Source organism: Periplaneta americana, chromosome 8 (assembly GCF_040183065.1).
Source record: "Periplaneta americana isolate PAMFEO1 chromosome 8, P.americana_PAMFEO1_priV1, whole genome shotgun sequence".
In the NCBI taxonomy this organism is placed as follows: Eukaryota; Metazoa; Arthropoda; class Insecta; order Blattodea; family Blattidae; genus Periplaneta; species Periplaneta americana.
The window spans coordinates 114,042,670-114,069,203 of NC_091124.1; the positions used below are offsets into that span (position 1 = coordinate 114,042,670).

At 36.1% G+C, this 26,534-nt stretch overlaps 1 protein-coding gene across 1 annotated transcript; it reads left to right on the plus strand.

Moving 5' to 3' along the window:
* The first annotated feature begins 223 nt into the window (after positions 1–223).
* On the plus strand, positions 224–25,722 carry RpS23 (ribosomal protein S23). The gene is made up of 4 exons (XM_069833439.1): positions 224–379; positions 5,166–5,325; positions 21,964–22,148; positions 25,601–25,722. The coding sequence occupies exons 1-4, from the start codon at positions 376–378 to the stop codon at positions 25,681–25,683; spliced, it is 432 nt and encodes a 143-aa protein (XP_069689540.1). The 5' UTR covers positions 224–375; the 3' UTR covers positions 25,684–25,722.
* Positions 25,723–26,534: the final 812 nt, after the last annotated feature.

A 26,534-nucleotide genomic window follows, 5' to 3' on the forward strand; every position in this document is an offset into this window, starting at 1 on the left:
ACACTATTTTCGAACCCGTAATAATTTACATCACTACTCTGAATTTTGATCTTACCTTTGTGCATGAAGTAATATTGAAAAAATACGCGTTACGTATAACGAAAGCAATGAGCAAACACAATATCACTCTAAAATCTCCCGCCTCCACTCTGCGTTGCCAAACCTACCCATGCCCCGGCTTGTAACTAAAGAAGGCCCTGTTTAACTCGTTGGAGATTTGAGTAGTAGAGGGAAATGTTACTTGTAGAAGGGACATTTAGATCCATCATGAGGAAAATTATCAGTGCACAATCTGACGACATTGACCAGTTCTCGTAGAGAACGAGAACGAGATATTTCGTTGTCTTTTCCACTTGGGAACGTGTTTGGTGTAAGATGGGTAAGTAATTTGTTTTGTGAAAACATTTTGTGTATTTAATATGATTCATTGTATTTAAGTTGTAGGTGATGTCTGGCAATGATTTATTATTTTATGCTAATGCGGCCTATATGTGGGTGGGTACATTTTAAGAGTTGATACTGCTTTGGGCTATTTGTTGTGTTGCACGTGGATGATCAGTCGAAGACAAATTTAGAAGTTACTACATGCATGGGTAAATGTGGAAAAATTCAGTTAACAGACCTATGAAAGTATAAGAGTGAGCCATTCAGAATTTGAAAAATTGCGAAAAATTATTAATTGTCGGTAATTGTTTATTTCGGTGATACCGTGGCTTACCCGTATTAGATACGATTACTTTCCTTCTCTTCTCGCAAGATTCTAACCTTCACGCAAAAACTATTGGTTCTGAAGAGTTCCTTTTTGTAAACACGATGAGCATTCGACAAACGGATAAAATCTGCTCTATTTAGTATTCTAGAACCGTTGGCGTTGAGGTAACCGTATACTGGTTTATCCTGACTCGTGACCATTTAGAGTAAAGCCCATTCTGCACATTCCACAGAATACGGGAGGGGAAAATTTGGATAAACTCCAGAACATGTATTGCACCCCTTTCCCTCTTACTTCAAAATTCCAACCTTGTGCACACAAAATAAATTAATGGCACTGAAAAGTGCCTTTTCGTAAATATAATGATGTGCATCCGACAAACGCAGACAAATCTGCTCTTTTTAGTATTTTAAGACATAATTTGGTAGGTGCAATCCGTGTTCTAAAATTTTCGGGAAAATTTTAGAACACGGATTGCACCTACCAAATTATGTCTTAAAATAGTAAAAAGAATAGAAATATTGAAATTTTATCAGAAGAAAATGAAAGAATATAACTTAGTTCTAAAAAATTCAAAGAACGAACACCAACATTTACTATAGACAAGGGTATAAAAAGCTTCAATTGCTGAAATTGCCAAATATGCACATACATGCTCCAACAATGTAGGCCTATCTTAATTCATGGAATAGTTTTCTGTATACATGAAGTTAGCAATTTATTCACCTTATGAAATAATTTGTTATGTTTTGAAAATCCTAGTCCTACTCGCTATGCTCAGAATACCGCGTAAGTACTTATGTACAAAGCCTGCGAAAATTAAAAATAATTAAAACATGTTTTTTTTTTATTGATGGCACAAGGGTAGATAAGTACATAAAAAGATGTCCCCTGGACCAGAAATACATAATTAAATAAAGCACTAATGACATCTACGTACAGATAACTCAAACTGGGAAGCTGCCTGGAGAGGGGAGGTAGTACAGCTGAAGACGGGGGGCCTACCTACACTCCGATACCCGTGTATAGTCATATTATCTGAAAAGTTGACTTCCTGGCAATATATTCAAGTTGCATCCTTCCTATAATATGTTGAGCAGTGTTGTAATACATAATAACTCGTTTAATGTTATTGGTGTTGATGATTTATTTTCTAATTGCAAAAGTATATTCATTAGTATAATGTATGACTGACTTAAATGTTCCATCATTATTTTAGTTATATGTGCCCAAATTATACTGTAGATTATAGCGTTTGACTATGGAGAACTTTGCCCGATAATGTACTACTCATCATAATAGAAGAAATATTTCTATCACAAACAACAGCCACGCGTAGACACGTTCTTACACAGAATACAACCTTCTGAACTGTTATTAGAACTGAACTGTACTGTTCTAGTCCACAGTGCACAGCAGTAGGCGGACAGTGGTAGGGGAGTTGTGCTCTATGCGCCTGCGCGAACGAGATAGCTTGCTAGTTTGGGGTATCTGTACACGGTATTTTGAAGTCGCTCCGCCCTACTAATTACCAACATGACATGTTAAAGGTCCAGGACGAATTTTCCTTAGTTTCCGTAGTATTGCATCTTGGATCTTTCGAGTGTTATATTTGTAACCAGTACGGTGGTGGGGGAGGGGGCTGCAACTGCATTAGAATATATAGGCAAGTATCAAACGATTTTTGTCTTGTTAGTATTTGTCACTGCGAAAATGTATTTCACAAAGATAAGTGAAGTAAAAAAAAAATTGTGCTTTTTTGGGTGTAGCTTTTCTGGAGATTCATAGTAAAGGGGTGTTCAGTCCACGTTATCTTTAACTATTATTTACGGAAATACACGCAGTCAAAGAGTAAAACATAGTGGAATATGATTAACACATGATCAGATGCTACCATCAATGTCTACCATGTACGCACAGTGCCGTTTGCTTTTAGTCAACTGTCCAAAGACAGAACGTTAAATTTCTAAGTAAAATAATTTCAGGTTACTTCAGTTATTTACTAGATTATTTTGCAGTGTCCATTGAGACATCATATAATGTTAAAGCTTCAAAATGCTTTAGTTTTAATAAAAAGTGCGGTTTTGGCTTAAGTGCACAATACCGGAGTGAGCGGTAATTGCGTAGAAGATGGCAGCTGTTCACATAATTATGGCACTTTTGAAGTACTATTACATCTTGTAGGCCTTATTGTTAACACAGATACTCTTATCTATGTTTATTATACATTAAGTTATGTTGGTTTTTTACGGTTTAGCATAGTATAGAAGGGTTATGGCGATTGTATCTTAAGGGGCAGTGGGAGGCATATCCCTACACTATAACCCCCAACTGTATCGTATATATGCAATGGATATAGTCTTTGCAGGTACACAAAGCATTAACACACAAATAATATGCGTATGTTGCATGTTATAATGGCATGTTGATTTTCAGAATATGTTTGCAATTTCAGTACTCCGTATGACTGGCAATAATGCTCGACAATAAACACCGCCTTTGTTGTGAGAACCATAATTGCAGAAATCAACACCACTGATTTCACAATATGTCAAACTATTGTATACAATAAATAAATACTTAGTTGCTAGGGAAACTTGGACTGCAGATGAGCGATAATTTCAGCACTCCTTGTTTTGGCGCATACTGTATAATACAGATGTGGACAAATTACTAGGAAAATTGACGATTTTTATGATATATATTTTTACAAAATTTGACTCCAATTTAGACTACAGTTGACTGCTGCAAGCCCCGATGATGATCCGATGTGTAGCACATGATAAAAAAAGCAGGGTACCGGGGCTGCAAGCCCGATGCTGGGTGTCGGGCACTGAAAAGTGCCTTTTCGAAAGCATGATGTGCATTTGACAAATGCAGACTAGCATAATGATGCGCATTTGACAAATGCAGACTCTGCTCTTTTCTGATTATTTGTAGGCACTGAAAAGTACCTTCACCCATCACCAATATCTGTACGCGAGGATAACTTCATCTCACCACCATATTTCGGACAAGTGTACGTACTTGATAGTAATCCCTTCTGCTACAGAAACCGTATTAACTTACTACAATCACTGCTGAAGTTATGCACGGCAAAAATGTCTGCAAACAATTCCATTTCAAACAACGCAGTCGTACTTCCACCCCTTACACACGTTGGCACAAAAGTATTGGTACGCTGTCCAGCGTCACCTGTTCATTTCATGCACCGCGCGAGTGTCAATTCTTTCTCTGATTGGCCTGTCATGACTTAGGTCCTGTTAACTCAACGCTTCTTTGCCTGCCCGCCAACTAAGTTACATGAATGTACATTAATTTATGCACTTAAAATACAACATAAAATCGCTTTATTACAATGTACAATGCAAATCTAGTTGGACAAAATAACTTCTCTCCTATCTTAATAGAATTTTCTGGTACTTTGTACACGAGTTACAGGTACTGTAGCATATTTTTTGTGTGCAAACTCTCATTAAGTTTGTATGAGAGGAACTATCCCCTTGTAAAAGAAACTACTACTTTATGCAGAGTGGTTTTAGACAAAATTAATAAATTTTCTCCTGTATAACAGATTCACGAAACTTTGTATAGAAGTTACAGGTAGCACATAGATTTTTTGTTTACAAACTCTGATTACGTTTGTATGAGAGGAACTACCCCTTTATAGGGGGTGCATTTAGACAAAATTAATAACTTCCCTTCTATTTAAGAGATTTTTTATGAAACTTTGTATAGGAATTACAGGTAACGTATATTTCTTTTTTTATACAAACTTTGAGATAGGGGTATTAATCTATTTGAAATTAACTGGGACAGAAACAAAAATGGTTATTTCAAGTCACATAGAGATGGTCAGCTCTCACAGTGAACATGTCAATCATTGAGCTCACAATGCCCCCAACCTTTCTTTCCTCCTGCTTTTGAGATCAGTGAAACACATGTTGCAATGGTGATTCCACTTCTTTGTCTATGATCCACATTTTTTTCAGTTCAGTTGAAATTTTTTAGCTATTGCATTCGAACAGAAATGGTCATAAGTATTACTAGGCAGAAATAATAACATGAAATTAACTACGGTATTCAAATTAACAGTGTATTCAAGTGTGTTTTTGCCTAAAACAGTTAAATTAATTATTAATGTTTCAGAGTTTTTCGTAAACAATTAAATTTGTTTTGAAATTTAAAAGTAACTGTTAACATTCTGTTTCAGCGATCGTTTTATGTGATGATCGTCATCATGGGTGTGGGCATGTTAGGTGATTAGTGATTGCGATGTAACTATTATTGATAATGGATAACTTCTTAATGAACTTTTTACTTGTTCCACATATAAAAGCTAGAATGCTGATATATCTATGGAATATTATCAATGAAATTTAATGTGGCAGTGTTTATATATTTCTAATGTAGATGAAATTCAAGAGATTTAAATCTGAAAATTTTCTTTTAGGAAAGCCACGTGGATTGCGTACTGCTCGTAAGCATGTGAATCATCGCCGTGAACAGAGATGGGCTGATAATGATTACAAGAAAGCACATCTTGGCACACGTTGGAAGGCGAATCCTTTTGGTGGTGCATCCCATGCCAAAGGAATTGTTTTAGAAAAAGTGTAAGTGTGTGTGTGTTTTTGTTTGTTTGTCTGTCTGTCTATATATACATGGTTAGTTTAACTTTTGAAGCCTGTGGTTCAGTGATATGAAAGTCTGCATGTTCTAAAGTATAGATTATTATTTATATTCACATTTGTTTACTTTTATAATTTTAACCAATTTTGATATTTTTTAGCACATTTAATAGTATAACTGTGATCTATTTAGTAGCAATTTAAACACTACTATGTAAAGCTGCACTGGAAAATGTTCGAGGAGTAAAGGACGAAAGACTTGCTCATTCATGATGTGAAACAGTTCCAAAATAAAGATTAATTTACAGCAAAATTTTGAAGAAAAGTTTGGACTTAGCCTAAATGTTTCAGTACTACAGTAAAACTTCTGTTAACTCAAATAAATGGGGTTGACCACATTTATACCCTTTTTAGGGTTAAGAGGGTAGAAACTGACTCATAGGTTGTGTGTTAAAACATTTCGTATATTAAAACGTTAATACAATGCATACAGCAGTTACAGTGTTACAAAATTCGAAACATTGGTTCTTCACTGTTTCTTTAAGAAAACTTCCGAAATTTTCTTTCGAGTTATTTTGTTCACATCTTTTTCCGTCATTAATGTTAAATCTGCTTAGTGGTAGGGGTGAATTTAGCTGGCTTGTGTAGACAATAGGCTGTGTTGTTGCCCTTGCACATATCCCTCTGAGCTGCTTAGTGAGAACTGTAGTGCATTCGTAGCTCGGCCAGACTGTTTCGTAGAATACACTGCTTGATATGTAGCCTATTATATGTCATTCTAATATAAAACTAATAACCAGATATTTTTAGAAGTAGTACAATACGAAGCTCTCATAAGACTTTCTATGGGCTGTGGACTAGTGACCTGACCTAAGGTTCTAGTCTTTTTCCAGTCCGGCCAAGCTACGAACGCACTGTACTTGTCTGGAACCGCTTCTACTTTGCCCATAAAGTGTTAAAATTAAAAATACAGTAGAATCTTATTATCCATGGTAATGAAGGAGGTTGACTGAACAGTTAATAAAAAAAATCAGATAATCTGTACCAGAAGTCCTGCATTGGAGTTAAATCCCTTGCTTGAACTCGGTCAAATATCTCTCCCTCGAATGAGAAGGTCTGTTGTGATAACGCTCGTAGGAAACACAAGCACAGTACAGGTCATATCATTGACATGTCTTATCTTGTATGGAGGGCGACAGATAGGATACACAGATGTCGGACACTAAAAAAATAAGGTTTTATTTTCTGCGTTTATGACAAACATCTAATGGAAGGTATCAAAACAACAGTAACATGAGTTATAAATAAAATAGCATGGAAAAACTTAGATATACAATTATTATTGTTAATTAATAATTATCCAATATTTGATTCACCACAAATATAATATGATAGGTCCATACATAGTGTTCGCCTATACACTGCGACAATATAGGAATGTTTTACAAAATATTATTGATATAGTAGTAGATTAATAACATTAGTATAGAGATAACATCACAGAAAATATAATAAAATGAATAATCATGCTGTACAACTGCTACAGACGTAAAGATTGAAACACTATTATTATGGGATATTATTATTATTATTATTATTATTATTATTATTATTATTATTATTGCTACTACTGCTACTGCTGCTGCTACTACTACTACTACTACTACTACTACTACTACTACTACTACTACTACTACTACTACTACTGCCACTGCTGGTACCACTGCCGGTACTACTACTACTACTACTACTACTACTACTACACTTGATGTGGTTCTTGCATTATCGTAATTATGTTCTCTATTTATAATAATTACATTTATATCCAATAACATCTATCAGATATTATAAACATCTATGATGATAGTACACAGTTCATCATTGTACACTTAAACATTAAATTTCTTCCCGACGTTATAAATAAACAAAATATCATTAATCCTGTCTGCATCGAGCATGCTTCTTTTTTCTGATATTAGATTCCCAGCTGCACTGAAATTCCTTTCACTTGCTGCATTTGTGGCAGGAATACATAATATTCTTCTGGCTACTTCTGCAAGTCAAGGATACACATTACTGTTTTTCTTCCACCAGCAGAGATGTTCATCATCATCAACATGTTCTCTTGCGATGAACAAATCTATTTCGTTTCCCGTAGGCTCGTCACCATTTTCTTGTAATTCAGCAAACACGGACTTCAGTTTCTTAGTGGGTGAGGGTTGTTGGCATATGTCGGACATATCGCCAACAGAGGTTTCAACTTCAGAACACATTCATCTCACAGTACACAGTATTTACTCTCTCTCTCTCTAGTGCACTGAGATATTTGAGCTTTCTGAACGATGGCCAAAGAAAAGTACCTATCTTGTGGATATCTTGAATTTTAACTTTATCCTCCAATAAACGAAGTGCACGTTCTTTGAGTTTTGTAATCTCTTCAATTTCCTCACCGGTTATTGCACAGTGATTCTTCAGTTTATGGACCTAAAGAAGTATTAGTTGTATAGTGAAATAGGTATCTCCTTGAGTGAGTTGGTAGCTTCTGTGAAGGATTGTAAGAAGTTTCTGACATGCAGTGCCAAGTTGTCGTAGCCTTGTGGTTTTTTCTACTGTATTCTTTATCAGCACTTCGACTACATTATCATACTCCACAAACAATGAATTGAGTATTGTATATAGACTACTCCACTTAGTATCCACTTTCTGTTTCAGTGCATTTTGAAGACACTTCACTGAAGCAGTCTTCTTCATGTAACGAATTACATGTTTTGCAGCATCAATTTTATGCTGACACGTAGGTAACTCAGTTTTCAGAAATGTGTCATTGAATAGGTGTCTTAGCACAGTATTTAAACAGTGAGCAATGCATGGGAAATAGGAATAATTCTCCAGAGCTTTTCTAATGTTTGGTTCTTGATCTGTCACGAAGGATATCTTCTCCATGTGTTCTGGAAAAATTTCCAACTCTGTCACCTATTCTTCAATCTCCTCTCTGATGTTTTCTCTCATCTTACTTTTGTCTGGAAACTGTGTCGTAGTTAAAATGCAACTCTTCAGTGACTATTCGTTGTCAATAAAATGGGCACTAATGGTGAGGAAACTTCTATTTTTGTATGGATCAGTCCATAAGTCTGCAGCACAGGCACAACTGCAATTTTCAGCTGCATAAATGATTTTTGGCATCACCTTTTCTCTAATTTCATCTGCTCATGCTTGAATGTTCCTGGAGATAGTTGTAGGATGAGGAAGAATATCAGTAACATTTATATGTCCATAATCTGCACTTATATTAATAAGTTCCTGAGAGTAGTTTTGAAATCCTGTACCCGAAACAATATTGAATGTGTGAAGATCATCATGCATATCGACACACTTCTGTGTAACACTCTGTTTTATATCAAATGGCACTTAATCAGATCTTCTTTCTGGACGAAATTTACACACGTGTCTTCAGATGAGTTATAGCAGAAGAGAATGACAACAAGGTCGAACAATGTTTACAAGAAACATAACCCACCTTTTTATCATCCTGTAAAGTCACAAGTAAGAATTTGTCCTACACATCACTCTTCATACCTTTTTTAACACTTGTATTCCTTGTTGAGTAGTTTCAACTTCACATCTTTTAGCTCGTGCTCCTTTTCTGATAGTGTACTACTTGCCTGTAATAAGAAGGATGCGTAATGCTCAGCTTATACCTTTCAAGGATTTTTTGCTTGTGAAGCTTTTACCCATCATGCATGTGTGCTGCCTATTGGATTATGCTATGAACTACTTGACGCTTGAGCTAAAATGTCTGATGCAGACTTCTGATCTGTACCATAAAATATTTTCATAAATTAATTGCATAATACATACGGCTTCGTAATTTCTTCCATGGTCATATTTGTCTGCATTGCTTAGTGAGGACTATTTTTCTTCGGAACTGCTTCTGTTTTGACCATATATTTTGCCCATAAAGTTTTGAAATTAAAAATACAGTAGAACTTGTCTTTTTCCATGGTAATGAAGGAGGTTGAATGAACAGTTAATTGAAAAAATTGGATAATCTGTACCATAAAATATTTTCATAAATTAAGTGCATAATATATACAGCTTTGTAATTTCTTCCATGGTCTTATGTTAACATGCAGTGGAGTAGAACGAAAGTTTAGTACCGGTACTTAAGTTCGGTTGTCAATGATGGGTTTTAAGAGCAAGTAAATTCCTTATGATGGCTGTGGAAAGACAGGAATATAGTTCAGGTTTCGTGTTGTAGATTTGTATACTGTATACAGGTTATTGACACCTGTGAAAGACATTTTGCATAGAAGAAATATAGTATGGTCACTCAAGTAGTAGGACAAAAACTGAATGGTGCACGGGTTTGCAATTGTGTGGAAGTTCTTGGGGTAATTTCTTTGAAAGCAGTCGGTGACTATTTTACAAGTTAGAGTAACATCCTCTCCCACAAGTAACTGTTTCACTTGATGGTAGCAGAAGTATATTTACTGCATACTGTGTAATAACCATCTCTAGAAAAAAATAGGACAAACATAATTACAGTACCATACTTAATTTTTTTTATGCTTTAAGACGTAAGAGAAAAAGTCTGATAATAATCTGCTGATTGGTCAATAGGGTGACTGGTAATCAGGGTACTATTGTATATTGAATGTACTGTATATTGTACATAAATTTTTTATTTCATTAATGCAGTAAGGACAGATCCAGAAACAAAATTTGGGTCACATGAATATAACATACTGCACAATCTCATCGCTTGTTATAATTTGGGTGACCCAAATTTTGTTTCTGGGTCTGTACATTGTATAACTTATATTTCTTTATAAAAATTCAGTTACTCGACTTAAATGTTTTGGTTAAACCGGTTTTCAGTTGACAGAGGCTCGACTAACAGATTTACTATAACTTATGTACAAGGTCCATCAAAGTACAGTGGTACAGAACTTGACCCTATGGATTGCCTGTATTGGAACCATTATGTCTAGTCTATTTGGTGTAACCGGGCATCATGGATTCAACAGAGTAGATGTTTCATCAGGTCTGGTACTATACTGATGAAACCTGGAAGTAGTATTAAACGAAATCCAGACTGGGTATTTACTATATCACAAACCATTATTATGACATAGGATTTCATAGTACCATTGAGAACCCAAATGCAACATGTAAAAATTGTGACTTCAGAATGACCCTAATGGGCACATCTTGGGAAACCATAGCATAGTTTTCAGCAAAATTCATTTGCACAAGAGCTTGTCCCGCAGGTAATTGCTCTTTACATGTTTGAAAATGCTCAGACTGAGCCTTCTTTACAAAGCATCTTAAACTTGGGAAACTTCTTACTGTAGTCATTTTATTCAAAATGTACTCGCATGTTCCTGAATGTTCACTAAGGCTTGGACGACCATTAACATCGTCACATTGTTTTCATGTGACTTGTCATTTTAAATCTACATTAGGAGTAATTAACTGGGTCAAATCGGATAGACATTTGGTACACTTGATGAAAATTCAATTTTCTTTTGATGTGTCTCAACACAAATTTATTAACAGATCTTTGTAGTTTTTAGGGACAGTAGGGATACCAGTAATTTTGCAACAGATTCAACCACATTAATAAAATTATAGTGATATTTGCAGATCCAAACATTGTGGCGTATCAAAAACCAAAAGTACATGTGTGGAAGGTACAGAATAAAATGTTTGTCAACCTAATTCGTCACAAACGGCATGTTGGTAAGGAACAGCAAACACCCCATCTCCCTCGAACCTTTCAGGGAGTGGTCATTATTGGGTCATTCCCCAACATAGCAAATAAGCTGTGACACCTCAGTTTTATGCTTTATTTAAAGTTGGGCTATATGAAGGTGAAATTCTTCTCGGGTTCTCAGTCCGCTGAGTTGGATAGTTGCTTCCACGCTTTTGATGACTAGCTCTGCCATCTTCTTCAGGGATTGAAGTGTTCTGGGACCATGTCTAGCTGGTATATAAGCTGTCATTAGGGCTTTCAGCTGCAGGTCTATGTAAGTTTTCTTATTACCTCTTACCAGTGCGTTGTTTATTTGTAAGCGATTATAGGCCTAAATCACTTCTATAAACTGATTCATTTTCCTCCCATGCGAGAGAGCAATTGGATCTCCTCACTAGACATGTGTGGTACTACCACTTATAATACCAAGTATATGCCATGCACTACCGGTACACAAGTATTTTACGAATAATTGTAGATAGTCTTTCGTATGTTAAAAAAAAAGTAAACACTTGCTAGTCATACATCATCGTAAAACCCCAAGCAGTGAAGAAAATATTCCTCTAATAAATGTGTAGGAACAGTGGGAGAATGTTTAAATTAGGGGTTGTATTGTTTGTTTCGAATTTTTCTGGCCATTGTGTTTGTTGTGTACTTGTATTTTATTTTTAAGGATGTTATTTTGGTTTTGAAACGAATTTAAGATTACTGAGCAGAAGAAACTTCATAACACGTAAATTTTAACATAATATTTTACATGGGTATGTTAGGGTTGAAAAGGTATTCTTTTTAGCAGCACATATATACACACTGGGTGTTTCAGACCACCTATATCAGTCTTCTTTCGCTGAAAGCTATATGATACTGGTTGTTCATAAAAAATTTAATAATCAAAACCGATTGGTGGTAGTGCCATTTCCCATAACAAACTGGAAGTAGGACCTGTTAACTTCGAAATTTCAAATGAGAACATGAGTCATTGAAGGTATCATTGGAAACTATTTTTAAAAAGAAACAACTTTTTCTGAAACTTTTTTTTTTCTTTTATTTTTTACTCACAAAGCAACAAAAATGGTATCTTCTGAGAAATGTTGTATGTTATGTAGAGAAATGTTGTATGTTGTTTATGCACGTATTACTTGGAACAAATAGGAATACCGCTGTTGTCCGAGGTCGCCACTATCATGTTAATATGCGTATTATGGTGGGAGCGGTAAGTGGAGGGGAAGAGAGAGAGCCTGTACACAACCTGCAAAGATGCAGTAGGCTACTACCTGAGACACATATAACTCGGAGCGAGAAACTTACATCGAAGATATATTCATAGCAGAGAAGAGAGCCTGGAGGAAGGTAGTAGGCTACATAACACTACATGTCAAAATGTTGTCCATAGCTGAAAAAATGTGCTACGTTATAGGCACAAATTGCTTGCCCGAAATGCTAGCTTTCTCGCATTCTTTTGCTATTTTCTCACCAATTTTTCACTCTTCCCTATGGCTTTCGTTCAGAGGATAGACCACTCATTTTTTTCTTCTTTTCGAAGTTAAATAAATGATATATTATCTTTCTACTTTGCGGACGTATTTTTCCCTCGGTGACTTCCTAGGCGGAGTTTCCAGGTTTCAATATTGCACACAGTGCTGTCACTACATATAGTATACTTCTGAAGGAGTGTTGCCAACAGTACGAACTGAATTGTACATGTACGATAATTTGGTATTGTCGTGCCCTCCTCCCATGAAAAGGACGGATGAGATTTGAGCGGAGATCACTGGATTCATCATCTCTGATTATACCCAATGTTATGCTAATACGGATTCTGACACCACTATTGAAATCAATAGAACTGTTAACAATTAAGGTGGGGATTTCCTACTTGGAAGTATAGTGACAGTATTTGTAACTTTGAAGTCTTCACTTTAGTAATTGAAGTCAAATCCATAACAACACTTTTTATTAAAGTTAAATGTGGTTCTACTTACAAAGTATAGTTGGCCTGGGGCCTCTGCCATTGGGTGGCAGAGCTCTTCTCCTGATGCCATTAAATTTAAAGTCCAAGTTTCTTCCTTGCGGGAGGGTAAAGCCTTCTTGTCGAATTCATGATGTCTTGCTAGTCAAGGTTCAACTCCTTAACTGTCTCACTGGCTGACTACTGACTGTCAACCTGCCTCCTTGGGACATATTGGTCTCTATATTCACTTCCGAAAAACACTCCTTCCAATGCCTACTTGGGGAAGGTGTGGGTGAGAGAAGTCAAAGGGCTTATGTGCCGGTTTTGCCCATGATTAAGATATTTCTGTCAGTGATATACAAATGAGTATATATGATGGAAAGAATGTCTTAAGGGTCTTACACGAGTTACAGTCACGTGGTCAATGACGTAAATATTAATTAGGCCAATAATTTCTTACAATTACTTACGCCTCTTGGGAGTTGCTTAAAAGAAAATGAATATTAAGCCTCCTTGTGGGGCTTGAAGTGACATGCTATTGTATGTTCGCTGACACAGGTCCACGTGGAGAGACCAGTACTTTTCTATACGCTGTTCACATGCTAAAACTGCTAACGGAGGAAGATCCATGGTTCTGAGCTGGGAACAGACAGTAAGCATTATCTATGCATCTCCAGTGACATGCATCTGGTCTGTCAGTGTTATTACGAATGGCTACAAGTAATGTTTGTAAATCTAGCCAACAAGTACGAATGTCATTAGATTTAATAAATTAATAAAATAATTTATTTCCTAACCATATTCCATAATCAAATCAATGTTAAACATATCGTTGGTCATTGTTTTTTTTAGTTATTTAACGACACTGTATCACCTACGAGGTTATTTAGCGTCGATGAGATTGGTGATAGTGAGATGGTATTTGGCGAGATGAGGCCGAGGATTCGCCATAGATTACCTGACATTCACCTTACGGTTGGGGAAAACCTCGGAAAAAATCCAACCAGGTAATCAGCCCAAGCGGGGATCGAACCCGTGCCTGAGTGCAACTTCAGACTGGCAGGCAAGCACCTTAACCAACTCAGCCATGCCGGTGGCTCTTGGTCATTGTTGTCCTGTTGGCTATGACCTCAGGGCATAATAGTATCATGTATGATCGTACGATACAACCCGCAGATAGTGCGTAAAATGGACGATCGTGTCGACAAAGAGGATATAAACATGTCCAAAAGAGAGGATTATTAACATTTTATTACAATTTATGACATTTGAAATTATATATATATATATATATATATATATATATATATATACACATACATTTCTTCTTTATTACGAGTATATTTCACTTGTAGGTTTTTGGTAGTTTCTGCATATAGCATTTCCACGTTACAAGTGCTGTATAAGCCGACTGTCGCAAAACATATTTCTATAAACATTGCTTTCCTATGTCTCCCAAGTCCAGGTGATCTGGTAAACATTATTATAGCGACAAGGTATCACGTAGTGTCCATTACGTGTGGCCATTAAAAAATGTTGCTGATAAACATTTCTTTATTACCAAATATCTCAGAGAAATGATCTCTTCAATCCTCTCAATAGCCTAAACATAATTACTGTTGCCATGTAAGCATGTAATAACTAATAAGTTGATTGTAATGCTTCGAGAACCTCGTAACAGAAAAAGGGAATAAACATATTCAATATATGGACCTATTTTGTGCATACAAAGAAACAAGGAACAGCCTGTACTTGCTTGTGCAAGTCATGTTTCGTGGTAGTGTACGGGCAGTAAGAAATCAGGTGTCATTGTAATAGGTTTTGACGTGGAATAGTGGCAATGGACGAAGGAGATAGTGATAGTGGTCCAAGTAGGTCCTACTCCCAAAAAATTTACTTCCGGTGTACCTAAACATACAGGAAGAAAACAAAATTGTAGAGAATTATGGTAAACAGTTCCTTAATTTAAAGTTTGGTTTTGCTCTGATGAAACAAACTGTAAAAGGACTAGATGTAGGTTCTGGATCTTCTATCCCTACTGTTGTTGATCCTTCTGAGGATCCTCCTGCTGATATTTAATTTTTAATAATTATTTCCTTATAAGAATTAAAAAAAAAATTGTTTAAATAAAACACTGTGGAAAGAGTTTAGATAAAATAATCAAAATATGCCTATTTTATATGTAGTATACGATCCCCCAATCAAAAGTACGATAATTTGGAACCAATTGCATGATTCGATCAAGTCTCAGGGTTGACAACGCTGTTCTGAAGTAACTTTTCCGCACAATAACAGAGCAGCAACTGATTGCATCAATTTGCTATTGAGTGTACTCCCAATATTGCAGTGCAATAGAGTTGATTTATAAACATGCTCTGGTAAAGATAGTTATCCCAAGTAGTACTGTACTATATGTTATGTACGTACTATTCCGGTAGTAGATACAGCGTAATTGGGGACTGTTTTTGCAAAACTTGCTAACAGAAAAAACTAAATTTTACAGGAGAGACAAAACACTATAGTAAGCAAGTTTTGCTGAATCTCTCACTTATAGCAGAAAGCAAGTTTTGAAAAAATGATCACACATTAACACACTACAATGAAGAGAAATGACCCAATTTTACTAAGATGCTTTGAACATCATGTAGAGGCCTGCCTTATGTTAACGAATCCACCAAAATCTCAATTTTGCAAAAACGGTCCTCAATTGTAAACACTGCAGATCTTGAAACTAAGGCACTTTCCACTGTCTTTTATTTTGCATAGCAACAGTGAATTTTGTTTTCGTCCATATCACGCCGTCTCCCTTTCAGTTTGCTATTTGGAAAATACCATTCACAAATGAAGCATTTGATATGTTGATAATATCTGGAGAATGCCATCTGAATTGCAGAGAAGCAGCACATGTTTACGCAGAGATATCCATTGTGCGCCCTTCATTCGTACAGTGTTTTCCAGCATCTTGCAAAGCATGTGCGTACAAACGACTTGGTGCAACTGAGACACAACAAGGGTGAGTGTATGAGACGACCTGTGAGAGGAATGAGAAAGAGCTGCCGATGTCCTTGCTGCGGTGATAGTTAATCCTCATGACTCCACAAGGAGGATTGCCTGTGACTCAGGATTTTACCATAGTACAATGTTTAGAATTCTCAAAGACAACAAATTTTATTCATACCATATTCATCTCCATCAGGAAATTGGGGGACATGACTTCCAGACTCATGTTGATTTCTGCAACTGGTTTCTGAACACGGACTTTGATTTCAAGCTCAGAATTCTGTGTGGACTGATGAGGCAACTTTAAAAAATAATGGTCAGGTTAATCTCCACAATGCCCATTACTGGTCTCCAGTTAATCCACACTGGCTGTGTGAAGTGTATTATCAGCACATGTGGAGCCTCAACACGTGATGTGGCCTCAGACACCGAGTCATAGGACCATACTTTTTTTGAGGAGAACTTGAATGGTAGAACATATGCACACTTCCTCCGAAACATTTTGTACCACTTGCTTCATGATGTTCCCCTTGCGCTTCGGTTGACAATGTGGCTTCACCAGGGCGGCTGTCCAGTTCACTTTCCACATAAACTCGGGGAGTTATTAACTGATTATTTCCTCTATGGTGGATTGGATGAGGAAGCTTGTCCGGCCTGATCTTCTGACTTCACTCCAAATGACTTCTTCTTATGGGGGAGAATTAAAGACATGATCTACCAGGTGCGTCCAACAACTAGGGAAGACATAAAACAAAGAATTAGAGAAGACTGTGGGTCTCTCAGCTGTGCTGAAGTTCTCTTTGCAATCATGGATGTTGGGAGGAGATCAGAACATTGTTTAACAAAGGGTGATGCACATTTGGAACACTTACTATGAAGAGTGTACGTTCGGGTGTCCCTTATTTTACCAAAAAGAAATCGAAAATTTTTGCGCCCACCCCAAAAAATATTTTCCAATTGGTCAGATTTACTCAAAAACAAAATTTCATCTCAATAGGATGCCATTAACCCATGCCGACTTGAGCGCAAAGTTTGAATGTTAGGAATTCTAGGTCTTGCAGTTCGAAGTCAGTGTAAAAGCTATTGATGAATGTATAATATCTTAATTTTTATTAAAATTAAATACATTTTTGCTCTTTAGAGTCCATTATGGTTTGTAGGATTCTTGTGGATACTTTTTTTTTCAGTGTTTTCTGTCTTGCAATCTGGGTACAGTCTACGATGTTCTTGAACACAGCACAACACAAATTGCTTTTGCTCCTCATCTACAGGCAATAAATAGTCCATGAAAATCGTGCATTAATTTAACACCCCTTTCAGCGGAGTCATTCACAGCTTTTAACACCTTAACTATCATTTCAGCTTCTAAATATGAATTGTTGCTTGTCTATGTCGAAGGAAATTCTTGAATAAAACTATTGACCATCTTCAAGCAAGAGAACAGAATTCTGGTCTTCATTGACACAAAGTCGGTTATTGTTTTCCCTGAAATGAAAATGAGATTGAATTAGAATATGTAAATTAAGGAATTAAAAGAATAAAAAATGATTAGTAATCAGAATAAAATTAAACTTACCATATAATTGCCCATCCAAATTTCCACAAAGAGGAATACATACATATCTTTTCCATGTGTAGATTCTCACTATTCAAATTTGCTACAGTTACTTCATCATCAAAGAGCAATAGGACAGATGACTCTTCTGATAAATACCACATAATGGTGACTAAATTTCTTTACAGCTTCTTTTGAAATTGTGGAATCTATTCTTTCATATAATTTCAGAACTTTTAATCAATCTTCTTAATGTGTCCAGCTGTTTGCTGAGAACATAAAGTTCACTGTAGTCTATTCAGTTGTTTTTCACGAGAAATGAGGGGTATTTTGACGGTGTTCATTATAGATGCCTGTTGCTAGTAGCCAGAGTTGGGGTGTAGTCAATATATACTGCAAGGCTGTGTCTTCTGCAACTGATACTGATGATTTTAATTTACTTTTTTTTTGTGGTTTATGGATGGACAGTATAGAAGAATGTGTCCCAGATCTTCATCATGATTATTACTCCACAGACAAGTAGGATTATCAGAAATGTGAAATCGATGTAGGTACAATTGTGTGACAATGTGACTTTGTTCTGGCTCTTGTTAAAAATGTTTGAACATGTCTGGGCAAGTTTTTGTACATTCCCAGGTCATTTGGTTTCTTTTGTACAGACTGTAAAATTTTTCCTTTGTCAGAAGAGAGCCAATTGTTGATCCATAGGTTTATAAAATGAGACTTTACTGAAGCAAAAGCATTGGATAGAGATATCATTTGAAGAGGTCTTGGTTGCAAATATGTTGCCTGTTTTGCAATATTATCGACTTTCTTGTTTCCAGGTATACCACAATGACTAGGTATCCATTGAAATGGTATTTCCTTTCGGAGTTTTTTTTTAGTTTACTTGTTTCTGAATTGGAATAATTCTATGTGCGTATAGGTTTGGTACATATTTAATTATATTAAATAGCCCCCTTGGAGTCAATAAGTATGAAAATAGATTTTTCAGAAATTTGAGCAGCATCAGTAGCTCGCAATTCAGTGTCAAGACTGGAAGAGGATGAACATGGTATGAAATAACTTTCTTGATATTTTGGAATATAATACCCTGCTCCTGATGTCCCATATTAGGATTTGGAGTTCGATCTTATAAATTTGAAGGTGATCCTTATATGTGCTGCAGAGTAGTTCCATGGCATCTAACATAAGAATCTATGGAGGATCATTTTTGGAATGATTTCATGGAATTTGTGTGCTATGTTCTGGAATCATCCATTTCCATGGATGAATTTCGTTCACAACTGGAGTTTTAGCAATGAGTGTGTCTGTGATATAGATTGGTATTTCTTCTTTGTTTATTTTATAGAAACTACACAGGATATCTGACAGTTTGAAGAACAGCTGAGTTCTGGATGAGGCTTGCAATCTTAAATGTATTTTTAAATCCTTTTTGTAATTAGTGTGTGATTGGTTGAATATTACATTATGCAATATTACAATGTATTGTCTGCTTATATACGATCAAAATTGACCTATGGATGTGAAATATAAGGAGGAGCTTTAACAACTGATCTACAAAAAATGTCTGTTCTTCAAAACTCAGCCTAAAGATTATGCCAAGGAGTACCAAAAACCACATCAACTGTTGCCCTAGAAATTGAATATAATATTCAGAACTTTTAAGAAGTTTTTGCAGCTGCACACTGAAGTCAGGGTTTGACATAAACAATTACAATGAACAGAGAGACATCCCTTAAGGCATTTTTATTTTTAATGGATAGTTTAAGTTGAGATCTTAGCAGAAACATTTTTAAGCAGTACATTGCTCTTGCCATCTTGCTTGATGCATCGCCCCGGAGGGCATATTTTTAGTCCCTCCCCAGAGTCTCTTCTCAAAAATATTACAGAGAACTCTACGAGTTCACAGTAATCACCTCTCAGTGTTGGTTTATCTAAAAGTCATAAAAGTCTAAAATTTCCTTAATTTCTGACTCATTGAAAACACTTCCACATTCTTTGTGCCGTTGCCCTTGGTGGCAGAGTTGGTATAGTGCTGGCCTTCTGTGCCAGAAGTTGCGAGTTCGATCCCGTCCCAGATTGATGGCATTTAAGTGTGCTTAATGCGACAGGCTCATGTCACTAGATTTAGTGGTGTGCAAATGAACTCTTGCAGGAAAAAATTACAGCACACTGGCGACGTTGATATAACCTCTGCAGTTCCGAGCATTGTTAAATAATCCATAATTTTTTCTTTCTGCCACTTTGAAAATTATTGGCATTGACACTTTTCCAGCTTTCCCTCAAATGTTTAAAAAGTGATACGTTTGGTATTGCTTGTTACATCACGTACTTTACATTCAAATACACATCGTAAAATAAGTTCATATATGTGATGACGGCGCGGGAAGTATAACTACTCCCTGTCCAATTTTTGTTCAAGTAAGAGACATACCCCATTAAAACGGCCAGTATTTGAGGAATTGTGTCACTGCAGAGAATTTGTACATTGTCTTCAATATCCCAATATGTTGATGCACTCCAAACAGGATTTGCTTGCTCTTTACCAGAATTATTCTGTAATTCTGGCCGATGAGCTGCTCACTGTCCCCAAATGTAACAACAATTGGAAGTCTTTCTTATTTTGGGTCTCTTGACATTTAATGTGGGCAACACTTTACCATCCCAATGAACAGTAAGCATTGCAGGGTTATCATCCTTGAAAGTGGATTTAGTTATTTCAGAACATTTTCTTCTCATCTTCTGTCTGTTTTGATGAATAGTAGATTTATAAATAGGGAACTCTTCAGTATTGGTGCCAAGTGCCTCTGCTGTCACCTGATATGTACAGAACCTCTTATACTTGGCTAACCTCTGTTCAAAGCAGCCATTAATTTTGCAGTGATACAATTTTTGGTACCTCGCCTTGTAGCATCCTACATTGATATACTCTCAGAAGTCTGTCCTATAAACTGACCAACATCAATATCATCTAAAATTGGAAATACCTTATTTGAATCTTTGGATGATGAAAAAGGAGGTACAGCAGAAGATGTAGAAGTAGATGCTGCACATTGTTGTCTCGTTTGTCTTTTCTCTTCTTCTAATTTTCTTTGCCTCAGCCTTTTTTCTTTATCCACTAGTTTTCTGTCTACTCCTGCAAGGTAGCGTTTACATCCTGGCTCTTGCTGTTTAAGTAAAGACATCCTGTCTTCTTCCAACTGATTGTTTGTAGAACATTGGTGTGTGAGATATTAAATCGTTCAAATTATTTATGAACTCCTCTTCATGGCATTTAAAAATGTCTGCACACTTCCTTGCGTTTTTTTTTTTTTTTTTTTTTTTTACAATTTTCTCCACTCGAAATGCAAGTTTTTTTGTGAACAATGCTGAATAGCTCTTGTCGGAATTCTTGCTTTCTCCCGAAATATAACTTATGAACCACAAGATTAGTACTTTCACAAAAAATTAATTTTACCTCCCATATGTTATAAAATAAAACTTCCAGCACTTGTCTATTTGATGGTAATTTGTGTCCGTTATTAGATATTTTATATCACCTGTTAAAACACGTTCCCGGGTAGTGCCTTAATGATGTGACATGTTAGAGTAGTGACCCAAAAACATGTGCGACACAATTGATAACAGATGAACTGACATTACTGCATGTACTGACAGGCCAAGACCTGACTCAGCATGATAAATCCAGACATGTTCTTCACATGAGCTCGTGCTTCAGTTGGCATGGATTACAATGCTTCAGTCACAACAAAATTTTGTGTAGACATGTTTTAGAGTCACTCAAACAAAATTGGAGGGTGGGCGTTAAAAGATGTTGAAGTCGGAAAATAAGGGACACCCTAGTGTACGTACATAAACAACATAAAGCATTTCTCAGAAGATACCACTTTTGTTGCTTTATGAGTAAAAAATAAAAGTTACAAAAAATAAGTTTCAGTAGAAGTTGTTTTTTTTTTAAAAGTAGTTTCCAATGGTACCTTCAGTGATCTATGTTCTCATTAAAAATTTCGAAGTTGACCACAGGTACCCCAACTTTCGGTTTGTTATGGGAAATGTTACCTTCTCCCAATCGATTCTTTATGTGGGTAGGTTTTGATTAACAAAATTTTTTCATAAACAACCAGTATCACATAGTTTTCGAGGAAAAAAGGATTATATATAAATAAATTAGTTTCAGAAAGTACTCTTGAATGAAAGGTGTATTTTGAATTTTATGGATGAAATGGAATTCCAGAAGTCACAGCTGTGATAACAGTGGGTTGCATGAGAACTTCACAGAATGTAGGAATCTGAAAGGAGATCAATTTGCAATTCAAAAAGTGATATTGCTGATAGATTATCTTTTATTGTTTTTCACAGAGGAGTAGAAGCTAAGCAGCCAAACAGTGCTATTCGGAAGTGTGTGAGAGTACAGCTGATCAAGAATGGAAAGAAAATAACAGCATTTGTTCCACGAGATGGTTGTTTGAATTATATTGAAGAGAATGATGAAGTCCTGGTGGCAGGCTTTGGTCGTAAAGGTCATGCTGTGGGAGATATTCCTGGTAAGCATGCACAACATTTTATGAGGTTTTTCACGAATATCTGATTTGGTAGATAAGTATGTAGAATGTGTGTATGGATCAATTTGTACTCAATTTAGAAAATAGACCGTTTGTTTTTAAAATAGATCAGTGGCACCCAAACTTTGGAGTGTCTTGGATTGGATCCCTCAAAGCTCATATATTATTTTTGTGAATTTATAATTTAAGCTGGTAATCACATGTTCTACTCATTAAACATTTGCATAATGTAATGAATTAAATATCCTTAAAAATTTGACAGCAATATTAACCTTCTAATTCAGTGATCGGCATTTTATACCTCCAGCCGTTCTACAGTAATTACAGCGAACCTGTCTAGCTCATTCTCCTCATATGTTATAATGGTGGAAAAATGAAATTGCATTTTACCCTCTCACAATATGTTGCATCCACTACAGACGTCAATCAACCCTGCCGGTACAGGTGAACTAGAGGGTGGGGTTAAGAAGTCTCGTTCTACATGTATGAAATATACTACATTTGCAGACCTCTGTTTTAACTCAACGGACAAATTTGTCCAGAGTTTGTGAAGCTCATATGGTAGAGATGAACAATTTAATTTTGACTGTTTACTTTGTTTGATCTTAGATATAAATAAGTGTGTAATTTAGAAATGCTATCTGTTTTAACCTCATTTGATAGTTGTTATGCATTTGATGGTGTGACATGAGCAAATATTTACTAAACACGCCCTATGATTAAAGAAATACTGCCTTATTACTGAACTTGGATATATAGGAATTATGTATATGCTAAAAAAATATGTAGGCTAACATTCCATCATGTAATAATTTCTGTTTTTTCTTACTTCTGACTCTTACACTGACCACCTACAACTTGCACTTTCATATGGTAGTCTTTAAAACACTTCGATGTACGAGGACCATCCAGAATGTGTCCCTGGTACCGTTTACAGAAAGAAAACACAGTTTCATGGAAAGATTTATTGGCACAGATACAGCAATTATTGAGCTATTTTTTAACATACTTCCCACTGGAATTGAGACATTTGTCGTCAACTTTATATCCCTATGCCATAGAAGTCTGCTGTTTGGGATTGGAACCAGTGTTGACAACCATCTGCATCTCATTGTTGATCCCACGATATGAATAATGTCTTAATCCTTGTGGGGAATATGTTGAAAATAGCTCAACAATTGCTGTATCTGTTCCAATGAATCTTTCCATGAAATTGTGGTTCTTTTCTGTAAACGACCCTAGGGAAACTTACTTTCTGGACGCGCCTCGTACAAGTCCAATGTCACATTTTTCAGAATATTGGTCTGTATTCATTGCTTCCTCCTTCCCTCCATGTGCATAGCAAAGAATATATAAAGTATGTGTATGACAGAATATTTGAAATGCTTACAATTTACACTTTTACACTCGCAATAACAGTGGGAAAGATACAGCATTCAAAAGCTACTACATATAATGTACCATAACTTCGACAACATTGTCCTGCTTGGTTGGCATTGTATTGTGCCAGTTTTTCACTAGCAGATGGATTTTTGCATTGTAAACTCCAGTGTAAAGTTACGTTCTGACTCAGGGTGACAATGCTATACAAGCAATCCCTCTAGCCCACACTCCTCATGTATGCAATTGCTTTATGTTAGATTTGCTTTATAACATGAAAACTAGTGTACAGGGTTGGGCGAGTAAATTACCTGTACATATTTTATTTACTCATATTTTACTGTAATGTAAATAACCTTTTCTATGTGTAAACTCCTAACCCTACTAGTGTAATAGACATACATTATTTTTAATGTTACCGGACATTTTACAGGCACACTAATAGACTGAAGTTTGTCAGAATTAAGATATTTCAAACTATGTAATTTACAACAAAGAATAATGAATTTGTACAGTAGAAAACTAAATGGGAACATTATTATCTTATAATTAAAAAAAAAATCAGCCCTGTATGATGGACTACTGCCTTCAACATGACGATACTCTCTGAAGGGACCATGTCCAGAGCAGCTGTGTAGTCTTTAGAAGGATCTCGCATAGACAGTCCAGTAAAGTCTAAAGAGAACTAGGCTTTATTTATACTATATTAGTGCATTATAATTGAAATACATATTATGTTGTATATTAAATGTCAATACAGGTAAGCCCTGAAAGCTCCAAAGGACGAAATGCTCCTGTGCACAATACAGTATGTTCAGGTTACAATGTTAGCCAAGAAATAATTTACGGAATATGCACTGAGGGGACAAAATTTCAGTTCATAGTACGGTTTATCCAGAATTTGATTTAAGCGATGGATTTTTCTCTATTAATTTGGCTGGGACTGAACAGTTTGTTGATTTAACAGTGTTTTCGATTTATCCAATTTCAGATTAACAAGGGTCGACCAATCTGACTAGGGTTTTTTTGGTCATGGTTTCCCTAGTCACTAAGCCAAATGTTGGATTGTAAATTTACTTACTATGATTTATCACTGCCTTAATCACCAATATCATACATATTAAAACAAAATCCAATTCAGTTGGATACAGGAAGAGATATGCCAATTCTGAATTCAAATTATGTTAGAAAGTGGTATCTTGAAGGTGACAGTGTAGCATTTGTTGTGAAACACCTAAGTTGTGACACTTGGTACAGAATATAATGGGCGGGAGTTTTCTGTATGGTACTGTGTGCTCACAAACTGTAGCTTACTCCCAGCAGCTGTTTCATTTAAGTGGATCTTTCCCTCTACAGCTCAGACCTGGCTCCTAGCAACATCATCTGCAGAGATTTTTTACCTTTTAAGAAGCTTAATAATGACAGTAGGAAGGAGAATGTTCAGGATTTTCTCGTCACAGGTGGCTTCTCCTCATGAACAGGATACATTGAACCTTCTGCCCCATTACATTTAGAGGCAATAATGTTAAACAACAGTTTAATTGTAAAATCGGTAAAAGTAAAATGAATATTTCTTCCTAATGAAATCTGCTTTAGTGGCCAGAACAGGTCTCCTTCGAATGTGGCTAATGTAATGAATATGTAGTGTTAATGATTTAAAGTTCCTTATGTGTAAGTAAAACTTCTGAATGACTCTCTAGAACACCATAGTGCATTTACTTGCAGTTGTTCCTTATTAAAAAGTATATCAAACGTCTAGCGTCTGTCTTTTTTTTTTTTTAAAGAGCTTACAGTTCTTGGAACCTTATGTGTATGTGAACACAATTTTTGCGAGTCATTGCTTTGGTTTAAATTTGTAAGAATGTGGTTGGTGTACATCCTTGACTTGTGAGCTCATGTAGAGCATACATCCAAGGTGTGGGGCTACATCCTGTAGCAATAGAGTTACATAGTTCTGTCCTGTTCTGATCTAAACATTGTTACTACTGCTGCTGCTGCTGCTTTTTGTAGTTAAAATGACAATATAAAAATGTGCTTTTTTTTTTTTTTTTCAGGTGTTCGTTTCAAGGTAGTGAAAGTTGCAAACGTTTCATTACTTGCATTGTATAAAGAGAAGAAAGAAAGACCAAGATCATAATCTGTGTATTGTCATGTTGAATAAACAAATGATAAATTACGTTGTTTTTTAACTCATTGTTGCAAGTGTACCCCTTTTTTCTTTTGTGTGTGTTTCTGTTATGAACAAGGAAACTTGAGTAATGACGAATATAGTTAATGGAAAAGTGTGGAGCTTCAAGTGTGCAAGGTCTTTGCTATTATTGAATAATGTCTGGATACCAGTGACTCATGCTATTCTTTCTTTGTGCATTACAGTTGCAGTAAAGAACTGTAGTACAACTTCGAACTTTATCAATTACCATATTCCTTTTAAAGTAGAAGTGGGATGTGACATCTTTTGCCATCACAGCTATGAACTGTGAGAGCTCTGCAAAAATCGCTGTGATACATAATAGCAGTTTTGTCACAGTGTGATTATTGTGTTTGGATTCTTGGTGATTGCGAATGTTGTAACACCCTGACATTCACAGAATCATTCATTAAATATGGGATAAATCGTAAAACAGCAAACGCCAGTAGGGGAAGTTATCCCCAACCTCGCCACTCGGCACCTCGTTCGCCTGCTCTCTCTACTATCTGCCCCGCTCCAGTGGATCACTGCCTACCGCCTCGCACGTATTTCATATTTTACAACACAATACAACCAAATTAATGTGCATTAGACAACAACCACATGTAATGTGCATTCGACACTACGTTTACATTTCCCTCTACGCGAGACTGGAAACTGATGCAGAATTCAGATCTCGCTAGTACACTTACGATCTCATTTTGCGTATAGTCGTAAGTTTGAGAGATGAAGTTTAGGAGTACAACCTGCTCCAACACCAAACTGCCCTTTTCAGGGCAAAAAAAAAAAGTACTAGACAT